This window comes from Ascidia mentula, chromosome 1 (assembly GCF_947561715.1).
Source record: "Ascidia mentula chromosome 1, kaAscMent1.1, whole genome shotgun sequence".
Classification (NCBI taxonomy): domain Eukaryota; kingdom Metazoa; phylum Chordata; class Ascidiacea; order Phlebobranchia; family Ascidiidae; genus Ascidia; species Ascidia mentula.
Window position 1 is genome coordinate 20694442 of NC_138566.1, and position 11838 is coordinate 20706279.

An 11838-nucleotide genomic window follows, 5' to 3' on the forward strand; every position below is an offset into this window, starting at 1 on the left:
GCCCGTTGCTACAAAACTCAATCAAGCGTGAAGTGTTGTAAACACAGAAAGTTAGCCTCACACGTGGGCGTTGTGTTAAAAAATGCAGAAGAGCAAGAAAAGCATGGCTGCAAACTCACGAAACGTTTTTTGCTTTCCTTGTTCAGTGACTGCAAGTTGCGATGTTTCAAAGTCGGAAGATCGGTTAACAGAAATATGGAGCGGATTTGGAATAACAGAAAATGCAAAAGACGCGTTTGTTGTTACTCATCTGCTACCGTTGGTTAAGTTTGTGTCGTGTGAAAGCATTTCAAACATTTACAACAAACAATCATGCTTATTGGGTGACCAATTACCCGGTGTAACCTTTCAATGCAATCTGTATAAAAGTGGACAAACATTTTTCACTATTGAAGCAACTCCATTATGTGCTTGGAAATGTGCAAGATTTGACAATTTGCTAAAAAATATATCTTCAAACATTCCTGAAAATAAGAACAGTGAACCACCCTGTTGCAAGTCACATTTGTCAAACAACTTCTTGTCCTGGGCTATGCTCCTAAAAATTAATTTGCAATTGCCAATTACTGCTAATGAAGGTGTCAGACATGGAATTGTAGGTAGAAGTGTTAATTTGAGACAGGGCAATTACTTGTGGGTTCAATCCCACCCATTTGGCCCAACAACAAAAGGCATTTTTTCAGGCTGCCTGACAACAGGCATATTGTCAAACATTGTCCAAGATTCTTTGTTGCTTACTGATGCGTGCTGCCTTCCTGGTTCTGAAGGTGCACCAGTTTTTACACATTCAAATGAGCTTATTGGTATGGTTGTGTCACCCCTTGCCATGAAATCTGGTGATTTATCAGGTTTAACCTTTATTTGCTCATGGCCTGAAATTGTTTCATCCTTTTATTCATCAGCACTTTGTCATATGGTAAAGTTTGTGGATTTTGGAAATGTGTTTTTTGACATGAAATTTGTAAAGCATCATCCATCACCAACTGTGGTACAGATGAAGCATATGAAGGGGTGGGGTTCTGGTATAGTTGTGGCTGTGGACAAGTGTACATCCAATCCCTCTTTCTTTGTTGTCACATGCTGTCATGTTGTACAACCAGCAGACCAACATGTGTTGCATATACGGGTTGGTTACGATTCAGATCATAGCAGGTGGTTTCAAGGTTTGGTTGTGTATGTTGCACCACCATCCTGGTTTGATTTTGCATTAGTTCAAGTGAGGTGTAATGTTTCTACAATTGACTACCTTTTTGCCAACATTCATTTTGACAATGCTACAGAGACTGTTGCTACAATTCCATATTGTAAGGACCCAAGAAGTGGCATTGAGGTGTATGCAAAAGGACATTGTTTGTTTGAAAACATTGCAATGCTGCCAACAATTACCAGTGGAATTTTGTCCAGTGTAGCTTATGAAGAAGGTAAACTTGCTGTTCTCTTGCATTCAACTTGTGTAGTTCATGACGGAGCAAGTGGTGGTGCTTTAGTGTCTTATGCAACAGGGGATCTTCTCGGATTGATTGTAAATAATGTTAAGGAGACTAATGAAAGTGAGGCAACCATTTTGTATCCCAAAGTAAACTTTAGCCTTCCGGCTATGTTGTTCATGCCAGTTATTGAGGAATATTTACTGGGTAATAAAAATGCTCTTAATAAAATTAAACATCTTTCGTCCATTGAATGTGATGTTTGGAAATTAAATGAAAATGAGTTATCTGTTCCAAAGGCAAACCTGTGATTGTTGCAATATTTGTGTGCTAGTTAGTTAATATTCTGTTTTAGCAATGCTATGCAATATACGTTGTTCTCATGAACTAATGCTGTAATTTCTTATATTAAATTAATGTTTTTTTTCTTTTCATAGGTTTGTTTCGAACAAGTATGTATTTATTTTCTAGGTCTGTACAATAGTTGTTAAACATAGTGCCTTTGAAAAAAATGGATGATATTACATTGAATCTTTCTTTAGCACTATCTGTACCGGTGAAGAAACATAAACGACATGTGAAAGGCATTGTTAACAGAAAAAAACGTATTGAGGCAAGAAGAAAGCTGAAAAAGAGAATTTTAAAATTTGGTGAAATTTCATCAAAAGGCTCAAATGAATCAATTGATATGGAGAATGACAACAATGAAAATGGACTGCAGGCAGGTTTAAGTAAAACACAAAACCAGAGAAGTCGCACTCTGAAATCAAAATCAATTTTTTCTGGTAATCCTGACATTCCAGAACTTAATCTAACCAAACTTCGACCAGAAACCCACAAAGACAGCAAGTTTTCAGGAGATAAATTTAGCAACATTGATATTCATTCTGGATTAAAGGCCTACATTGTAGAAAAGATGGAACTTGAGGAAATGACACCTGTTCAATCTCTCACCATCCCTTTGTTATTTGCAGGCCATGATGCATTAATAAGATCACAAACAGGTTCTGGCAAAACCTTGGCATATGCTTTGCCTATAATCCAAAGCTTGCAAGCTATCAGGCCTGAGGTAACAAGACAGAATGGTCCATTGGCTATCGTCCTCACACCAACTCGGGAACTCACACAACAAAGCTTCGGAGTTTTTCAGCAACTTACACTGCCAATTCGGAGAATAGTTGCTTCATGGTTTGTTGGTGGAGTAAGTAGAAAGTCAGAAAAGGCCCGGGTTCGTAAAGGCATCAATATATTGGTTTCAACACCTGGTCGATTTGTTGACCATTTGGAAAACACATCCTGTCTTACCTTAGAGAATGTAAAGTGGTTGGTTTTTGACGAAGCTGACCGTTTGTTGGATATGGGCTTCCAGAAAGACATAAACAGAGTTCTAAAAGAAATTAAGACACAGTGCAATGAAAAACCTCAAATTGTGCTTCTTTCGGCGACCTTGAATAAGGGTGTCGAAAATTTGGTTGACTTGGCTCTATCGAACCCAAGACGGGTTGACATAAATGAAAAACACTTATCTGACAATAGTAGCATGGCATTTGTTAATCCTTCAACTGGTCTTAAAGTTGAAAAAGTGTCATTACCAGAGCAACTCAAGCAACGTATTGTTGTGGTACCCACTAAATTGCGGTTGGTTACCCTTTTATCATTCATTATGAAAAAAATGAAATCTTCAAATTTGCTTGTATTTCTCTCTTGTCGAGATTCTGTTGAATTTCATTGTCAGCTTCTTAAATACTTTCTTGCAAAAGAAATTCAGTCTGGGATGGAAAAAAAAGTCTTGCAACTTCATGGTGGAATGATGCAGGCAGAAAGAACAGAAGTAGTAACAAAGTTTAAAAAAAGTAACTACAGTGTATTGTTATGTACAGATGTTGCTGCAAGGGGTCTGGACTTTCCACATGTTAATTGGGTTGTACAATACACCAGTCCAGGTAGTCCTGCTGACTATATACACCGGGTAGGACGTACTGCACGGGCTGGAAAGAACGGAAATGCCATACTTTTTCTTACTCCAGTTGAAGCCCCATATGTTAAGCTTCTTGGCAATTATGACATTGCAGTTGATGAATTAAAGGTGGATGATATTTTGGTTGGTTTGCTATCTGCCAATTCAATGAAATATCAAGAAAATCTAAGGTAGCTTGCAGTAAATTTTCTACTGTTTCATTTAAAATGTTACCAGTTTAAGTTTATACAAATTATGACACATAGTTGTACAATATGTGCACCAATGTAATATGAAGTGTTTACCCTCAAGGTTACAACTGATCCAAGAGAAAGCTGCTGAAACTCACAGAAAATTGGAAGCATTTGTAAGCGAAAACAAAATTTTAAAGGAATGCGCCTCTAGTGCATTTCTTGCATTTGTGCGGGCATATGCGACTTATCCGTCGACTCTCAAGCACATTTTTCATGTCAAAAACCTTCACATTGGACATGTGGCTAAAAGTTTTGCTCTTCAGGTATTTTGGCTTCTCTTGTAATCATTATGTTTGCATTTGCATATTAGGTTTATTGATATATTGACAAAAAGGTACTTTACTATAAAACTATGTATAAAACACATTTACAGGATACACCAAATGACGCAATCAAGCATCTTCAGAGAACAGTGGGACAGAAAGCTGTGCAACAAATGCAAGAAAAGAAACTCAACAACAAAAGAAAAATGTTGAAGACCAAGCAAGGGCAAAGTAACACTGGTACAAGAAAGACTTCCAAAGCAAACAGACTGCAAAAGCCATTAAAACGGCATCCTATTGTTGCCAAATTTGATCTCTTGTCCGAATTTAGCAGTGGCATTGAAGAAATACCATTACCAAAACGTATGAAGTCAAAATAAATATGTACCGTGGTGAATAAAAGTTAGTCAATACTATTTTCTTCTGAGTCTGATTCATTATTAAGGTCCCCCATCATAAATTGTTCCATTTGTTCGAAATCATGCAACAAATTTTCCTCTTCTTGCCAAGTAGTACTTTGCATTATGGTTGACCCATGACTGTAAGATTGTAAAAAATGAAAATTATTTGTAACATGTAAACCTGAAAATAAGTTTTTTCAACATATGTCCTGTGATGCAAAGTTTTTTTAAAAAAATTGTGTTATTATAAAAGTCAAAATGACAACACCTGCGTTGATCCACTTCTGGTGATGAAAGTCCTGAGCCAAGTCCTGGGTCATTAATAATACCAAGGTCTTCTTCCTCAGATGACCAATCATCAATTAACCGTGAAATCCTGCCATCACTTGTTAAATTTCCTGGAACAGAAACTTTTTTGCACTGCATAAGCACCACGAATTAAGTAGCCAAACCTTACCTGTTTGTGAAGCTAATTCCCATTCCAATGCATCAAGAGCATTTGCATCTGCCTTTTCTAGTTCATCTTGCAGATTACTAGTTTTATCATGGGTTTCTATAATACATAATTTTTTTTGTTAAGTTGAATAAAATGTGTTGGCTGCAAATCACAAGCTTAAACTCATACGATTATCCAAAACATTATGAAAAGACAAACATCCTAGAAAAAAAATTAGATTTTTTTATGTAGCACCTTGAAAGAATGGTTCGTTTGTTACTTCATTTTCTGAGATTACAAGGCTTGATAATGGTTCCCACAACTGAGGTCCTATAAAGGGATGTATCGCGTTCTTTATGTTTTTGATAGTGTAACCAGAGTTTTTACCTTTACTGGATGTTATTAGGTCCTTCGGTAAATTTGTGTTGTCATTTTCCAAACACTGCTGTTTAGCTATGTCCGAAAAAAAATCTCCCAAATCATTGTGGTAAAATGCATCTGGGTTGAGAGGTAAAGTACTGACCACATGCAACAAATCATCATATGATGACTGCACATCTAAAAAAACAAATAAATATTGTTTATTTACAGTCTTTTGTCGTGGCATTTGCTTGATTGTAAGCTGCGACTTAATAAGGTTTATTATCCTACCGTTTATGTGGCTTACAATTGAGGGCAGTTCATATTTTTAATGTGACAGGGATATTTTATTTGCGGCTTTGTTTATTAGGAATTCATCTGTAAGGATATCAGCATAACCCGCAATTTTGAATGACATATACAGTGACAATACTTGCTGTACTAAAATTAGTGTATCAAGTAACCACAGTATTTATTGTACGCATATAATGATTTTTTTGCTAAAAGTTGAATTTTTAGATTGCATTTCTTATGACTGATACTTACCATTACAAGAAACTTTTATACCACAGGAAGTTTTTGGTCTTGTTTCCTCTTTTACTTGAACTTTGGGATTTTGAACCAATTTTCTGTGGAAAACTGCAGATTTTGATCCACTTGGCCTTTTAGGGGTATTTGTTACTTTGGTGGAATTTAGATGTTTTGATGGCTCAGGACTAACAAACTTCTGTTCATGCTCATCTGACATGCATTCAGGCTTCAATTCAGTGAATGTACATTCTTCAATACTGACACTGAAGAGCAGAAGGAAATAATTCCTGTTCATGTCAGTACTGGCAATTAAAATAAGCAAACCTTGAAACTGATGTCTTGGGTTGTGCAACTTCAGTGTCATCCTCAGCTTCATCCACAAAACATCTCACACTTGATCCTTCATCACATTCCTCATCATTCCAACAATCGTCTATACCCAAGACGATAGAAGTTAACATGCAACTACTCAACACTTAAATTTGATAACAATGAACCTGCAGGGAGTTCTGTTATTATACATGGTTGCGGTGTTATGTTCCCCTCCAACATTTCAATCGTTGAAACTGACTCAGACCTTGTCTGTGGTGTAAACATTTCCCTAATTCGATTGTGGTCATCCAACTCTTGTTCTATACACAAACAAAATAATTCAGGTAATCTTCAAGATATACAGCAAGTTGTGAATTTTGTGAAAGGGAATGTGGTTATTTTATCTTGTTTTGTCACAGTTGTTTATGTGTACACATCAGTTGTTTAACCTGTAAGCCCAACTAAATCTTCTGAAACTTGGTTATCTTCATACTTTGCAGGTGTGAGCAGGGGAGGCACTTCACTTGTTCTGTACAAAATCAAATGCATGATACACATTTTCCTATATGCCTTGAGTCAGTGGTCAAGTTGAGCAGATGCCCAAGCAACGGGGCTGGGCAAAATTATGGTGACAGGGACAAGATTTTTTTATGCAAAACCTCCAAAAAATGCGGCACAATTTTCATAGGACCTGAGAAAGTTTAAAAAACCTGAAGAAGATGGGACAGAAATATTTGGAAACCACCACCAAGCCGCTTTTAACAAAAATTACCAAAATAAGTTTTATTTTGTAAATACCTGTGTTTCTTCAGCAGTAACCTTTCCATAAAAGATAATGTTGTAGTCTCGGAAAAGTTTATCTCAATTTCAGTAGGATCAGACTGAACAGCATGAACTGACATCTCTACAGGAGCGGCATCTGATATTTGATCTGACAAGTTTGCAATATGTTTTTTCTAAAAAGTTACTACATCAATGAAAAACAACATTTTTTGTTACATTTTCAAAAAAGATAAAATTTTAACTTGCGACCAAACCTTGACCATGCTTTTGTCTCCATTCAGCAATAGCATTTTTAAATGATTGTGCACTTTGTTCTTCATTGAAAGCACCCTAAAAAATTCCCATTAAAAAAAGAATTACTTGAAAGTATTTAGTATATGCATGTTATAAGGCAACCTCAAGCAGTCTTCCACCCTTTTTCACATCCAAAAAAGTATTTTGCTTAGTGGGTGTTGTTTTTGGACTTTCCTTGGTTGGTGACACCATGACATTTGTCTGTTTCAGAACGTTTGTCAGAACACAAGCAATTGTGTGTAATGTATTACTAAGACAAAATGAAACCCACAAAAGCAGCAGTTCAGTATTGCAAAAAACCTGTGGTCTTTAGTCTGTTTGTTCGATTCAGTACTTGTATGTTAATTATTTACCCTTTGAGGGGACACATTTCCAATGTAGGGGTAGTACACCTCTGAGCCCCAACCCTGTTTTGGTTTAAACATTTTACCGTCAATTGCTAGAATTAATCGTTTTCTCCCCCATCTACAATACAAAAAGTAATTATTTATTGGAAAACATTTGTTAATAGCTATATCATACTTTTTATAGTAAAGACCAATTGACATTGGTTCGATCGCAGCTAAACATGCTAAAGGAAGGTTGCCATTTGGATCACTTTGCATCTCCATAACCTGCACAGAATGTGTAACATACATTGTTTTTAATCGCGGTGACCAGTGTATGCTGCATGCACCAACAGTTGCTAATTGCACGATTGCCAGTGACGCATAATACCAGAAACAGTCTTGCATGTAAGGAAAAAAAATGACAGATTTAAAGAAATAAAATTTGCCTATTTCTGGATAGGATAGAGGACGGCAGCCTTCAGCTCTGGAGCTGCATGTGGCTCTTTCGACCTGGCCACACAGACATAACAAGTTGATTACAGTAGAACTTGGGTAAATCAGATACAATTTGTCCAAAAAAATTGTATGGATTAGGCGATTGTTTGTATAGTCTGAACTCTAAAGACATTTGTTTGAAGCCCTTGTTGTGTAGTTACTGGACTGTAACACCTTACAAACTGATGACCATAAAGTATTGACTGTATTCAGAGTTTTGCCTAGGATACGCATGGTCTTTCATTCTGCAATAACTGCATAATAATAAGTTTTTAAACACACCTCTTCGCTATGGGGCTCCAATGCTACCGATATCCAGGTTTCTTGGTTAACAATTGGTGTAGCTTCTTGCTGCCTGGGTAAGTCCGCAATCAGTGGTTCCTTGATTTTTAAATTATCTATTAAATCTTGTGTGTGATTTTTTCTTTGCCGGATGTCTGCAATAATTTTTAGAGTGAACACATGAGAGGTGAAAAATTTACATTTATACCTAACGGCTCATCCTTTAAGACCTTTACTTTGGGCTTAACTGGTGCATGTGGCGTTTTTGTTGTTTTTACACTGTGTCCCAAAGTATTTCTGGCATGTGATTCCAAGTTCACAGCTTTACCGGACTTCCATATGTAGCCTTGACCTCTGCAATAAAAAAAATGAAGTTTCAAACAGTGTTAAAATACCCAACGTATATATTATTTTTATTGCATGGCTAACACATCCCATAGTGTAGAATTGTACCAAGTTAATATTGTCGATTGTATGCGGGGCAGAGAATAGTAGGAAAAAATTACTTTGAAAGGCATTGTCAATATTTTAAAATACATAATAAAGCAATTAATATAATTATTTGTTTTCACCCCCGTTCTTCCTTTTCTTTTTCCATAGCTTTCTTTAACTGAAGAAGCCTCCATTCCATCTGTTTGTTGTCAATTTCAAGCTTTTTGCTTTCTCGCTTTTTTGCTGAGGCTGTGCTGGGTGATTTATCCTGAAGTTTTTTTGACACTGGCTTTTTACCAGGAGGAAGGACCATAAAGTCAACGTCTATGTGGTGACTCATTATTAGTGATTTAATCAGATTTTCTTGATCTGCATCCAGAAAAAACATTTTATTTTTTGAGCAAACTTTTAGCACCAGGGTATAACGTAATTATTGTTTATACACAAATAAATTTACATTTTAGCAAATCGTACGTATAATACAGTTGTCTTAAAAATTTTGTACATAACAATAAACAAAACAAGATCGTTTCCAAGCACAACACGCCTTTACTGCAGGGAATTTGATTTTTACTACGCATAGCAACAGCGCCCCGTGTGGAAGAAATATTTGTTTGTGGGGCATTTTTACAGCAAAACGAGTTATCGTGAATAACAGCACAATAAAATTTGCAAACATACAAATGGGTGCCGGAGACAAAATGTAGAAAACGTTGTTTAAGACCGATTGATTTGAATTGTTTCTTTACACGGTGAGGGGCGTTTACGGATACTTCAATGATGCGAGCAATGAAGCAAAACCTCCAAAAAGACTAAAAATTGCTCCAATCCAAACTAGAATGAAAGAATAGCCGAATGCAACTCCTGGTTTAAGTTTATATTCAGCAGAAAACACACTTCCAGCAACGATGTTGGATATAGCTGCAAAAAAATAACAACTGAAAGTTATTTTGCAAATTTTTAAACTTTTTGTTTTACTAACCACAAACAGAAAAAAATACAACACCACTCCAAAGAACCACGATTTCTCGGCGTGGAAAAAATGAAAGTGCACACGATGAAAACATCAAAATTGCAGAAACACACACAGAAAAAACCATGAATCCTCGGACAGTGACAAGGTATTCCAAGACATCTTGTAAAAGAAACTCAATATTAATACTGATACGATATTAAACGGGTGTCCATTTATTCTCTTACCTTGAAGGGGCTGACATGAACCCGTTGATAAACAAAACTGCCATAAGCCTACTTGTACGTCAGCGCTGACGGCCCAGGACGAGGTAAGTAGTGAAACAAATCCAAAGGTTGTAACTACAAATGCTGCCATCAAAACGGCAATAATCGCACTCTTGTTGTCATTTGCACGTTTAGGCCCAGTTAACGGCGCCTCTTCGATGTCCATCCTTATACGAGTAGGAAATAACACAAAATATCCGCGTAGCAGATGGCCTAGCGTTGTTTTACTACTGACCATAGGAATTCCGAACGCTGTTTGAACAATCTTCACAACTGTTTACGTAGAGGGCGTATTCAGGTGGTTGCGCTGAAAGCATGGCATATCGCTTGCGAAAAAAAACATCTTCGAATACTGTTGTATACAAACTAACAATGAATACTTAATTTTATTACTTAAAATTTCATATTTTACCAAATATGCAACAACGAAATTTAGGTAGGCTAATTACAGAAACACTAAACATTCTAAAGAAATCACTGTTATAGGCTACAAGCTTGTAGGATGTTAGGTTTTTTGTGGTTGTCGAATCATGGTAAAAATCAGACACAATTAAATTTTGAGTGTGGACAAATACGAAGAGTAATTGCTTGGTATATGTCCAACGTATTTCTTGAGCCGTATCTGTTTTGAAAGCGTGCAATGAAAAAGCTACGTGTAAGGAAATATCACACTTACGTGGTATTGCGAAAAAGTGGCATTAGAAAGTTTGTTATATGGCAACTCGACTGACGCAATCGTGAAAAATCGATTTCGCTTGGACGGGCATCCTCAGTTTATGCAAATTCGAATTTGCAAGTAAACACAGAAAGCTGTACGGTAAAACAAATCCAAGTATAAAATAAATATAAAATGAATCAAAATGAAATAAAACTACTGAAGTTAAAAAGCAAGAAATCCTGTACTGCTTCCCCTATGCATTTTAATTAATTTCACAGTATTAAATTGGTGGAATAAAAGCCTTGGCTTCGATGCCAGTGAACAGAGGCCACTCATCTTGATTGGGAGTAAAATAAGATTCTCCTGTTGTTGTCTCTTTCCGGTGTCGCAATCGTGATTCTATTTTTATCTTGAGTGTGTGAACTTTGTTTGCGGTTTCACAATAATCCGTCTGTTTGCCGTGCCGAGGAATTCGGGGTCACACGCAGTTAACCGTGAATTTATTTTTGTGGTCGTGTAGCGTTTGTGGGTCTATCTGGTGAATTGTTTCCTAATGCCTTCACGATGACATTACGCGAGAGGCGACGAGATCAACAAACAATTGTGTGTCGATCAGTTGTAAATTGTAAAATTCAGCATTCTTCGTTTTCAGAGTTCTTGAAAAGCACAAACATACAAAGACTTTGGTACAACGTGCGTTCTTATTTCGGCGAAATAATATTTTGATTCCACGAAATATATTTCACGCACGAGTGAACACAACTTCAAAGGATTTATCTACTGTTTTTTTCTAGTTCCGTCATAAAATCTTACAGTTTTTTTTTTCTTCATGCAAGGTGATAATTGGGGAAGCAATACTTGTAAATTTGGTACAAACATAAACAAAGCAGATAGTGGTGTATAGGCAAACATTCGAAACCTTTTCGGTCCATAGGATTTTTTTAAATTTTGCACAGGGCTTGCCTTGAGCATGCTGATGAACGTGGTATAAGTTGAAATACCATTTCATTTCAAATTTCACAGCAAAATGTACTTAAGCGTAGGTCACCGGCTGTGACGGCATAGAGGCCATTGCCCGCGTACAGCTTAGCGACAAAATGTAAACATATTGTTTTATTCTGAAATTTGTCACAAAAAACACAAGTGATAATTTAGTGCACATGCGTGGATGTGTTCTTATACACTGGTTTAGAACCATTTTGTAGCCAGGGATCCCCTTCTAAAAAACTCTTGTTTATTAAAATGAACGGGGAAACAAAAAATATACACAAGAAGAAGGCTGGCAAATTTAATTGTGCCCTTTTTGAACAAAACCCGATGGTTAAGAACCGACCCTTCTACACGTTTCCTCGTATGTACTGCTACTCATACTCATTAAATAGCAA

At 36.6% G+C, this 11838-nt stretch overlaps 4 protein-coding genes across 6 annotated transcripts; 2 read left to right on the top strand and 2 right to left on the bottom strand.

Annotated features, from left to right (window-relative positions):
• The first annotated feature begins 98 nt into the window (after nt 1-98).
• LOC145908854 (peroxisomal leader peptide-processing protease-like) lies at nt 99-1738 on the top strand. Its single transcript, XM_082996179.1, has one exon. The coding sequence runs from the start codon at nt 104-106 to the stop codon at nt 1736-1738; it is 1635 nt and encodes a 544-aa protein (XP_082852305.1). The 5' UTR covers nt 99-103.
• Nucleotides 1739-1903: 165 nt separating this feature from the next.
• LOC145891167 (ATP-dependent DNA helicase DDX31-like) lies at nt 1904-4281 on the top strand. The gene is made up of 3 exons (XM_082981911.1): nt 1904-3575; nt 3697-3901; nt 4012-4281. The coding sequence occupies exons 1-3, from the start codon at nt 1939-1941 to the stop codon at nt 4279-4281; spliced, it is 2112 nt and encodes a 703-aa protein (XP_082838037.1). The 5' UTR covers nt 1904-1938.
• Nucleotides 4282-4304: 23 nt separating this feature from the next.
• On the bottom strand, nt 4305-8932 carry LOC145891115 (uncharacterized). Of its 3 annotated transcripts, none has more exons than XM_082981907.1 (17): nt 8697-8932; nt 8333-8478; nt 8125-8279; nt 7541-7632; nt 7372-7483; nt 7121-7219; nt 6979-7054; nt 6740-6860; nt 6391-6470; nt 6127-6261; nt 5954-6062; nt 5645-5892; nt 5126-5296; nt 4994-5068; nt 4760-4855; nt 4571-4712; nt 4305-4440 (listed from the first exon to the last, which is right to left on the bottom strand). In XM_082981907.1, the coding sequence occupies exons 1-17, from the start codon at nt 8894-8896 to the stop codon at nt 4305-4307; spliced, it is 2193 nt and encodes a 730-aa protein (XP_082838033.1). In that variant the 5' UTR covers nt 8897-8932. The 3 variants fall into 3 exon arrangements, with proteins under 3 accessions (XP_082838033.1, XP_082838034.1, XP_082838032.1); XM_082981908.1 differs by having other exon boundaries at nt 4571-4700; nt 6740-6872; XM_082981906.1 differs by having other exon boundaries at nt 6740-6872.
• A 387-nt stretch (nt 8933-9319) lies between these two features.
• LOC145889314 (uncharacterized) lies at nt 9320-10020 on the bottom strand. Its single transcript, XM_082980255.1, has 3 exons — nt 9757-10020; nt 9539-9691; nt 9320-9477 (listed from the first exon to the last, which is right to left on the bottom strand). The coding sequence occupies exons 1-3, from the start codon at nt 9959-9961 to the stop codon at nt 9320-9322; spliced, it is 516 nt and encodes a 171-aa protein (XP_082836381.1). The 5' UTR covers nt 9962-10020.
• Between the last annotated feature and the right edge of the window lie 1818 nt (nt 10021-11838).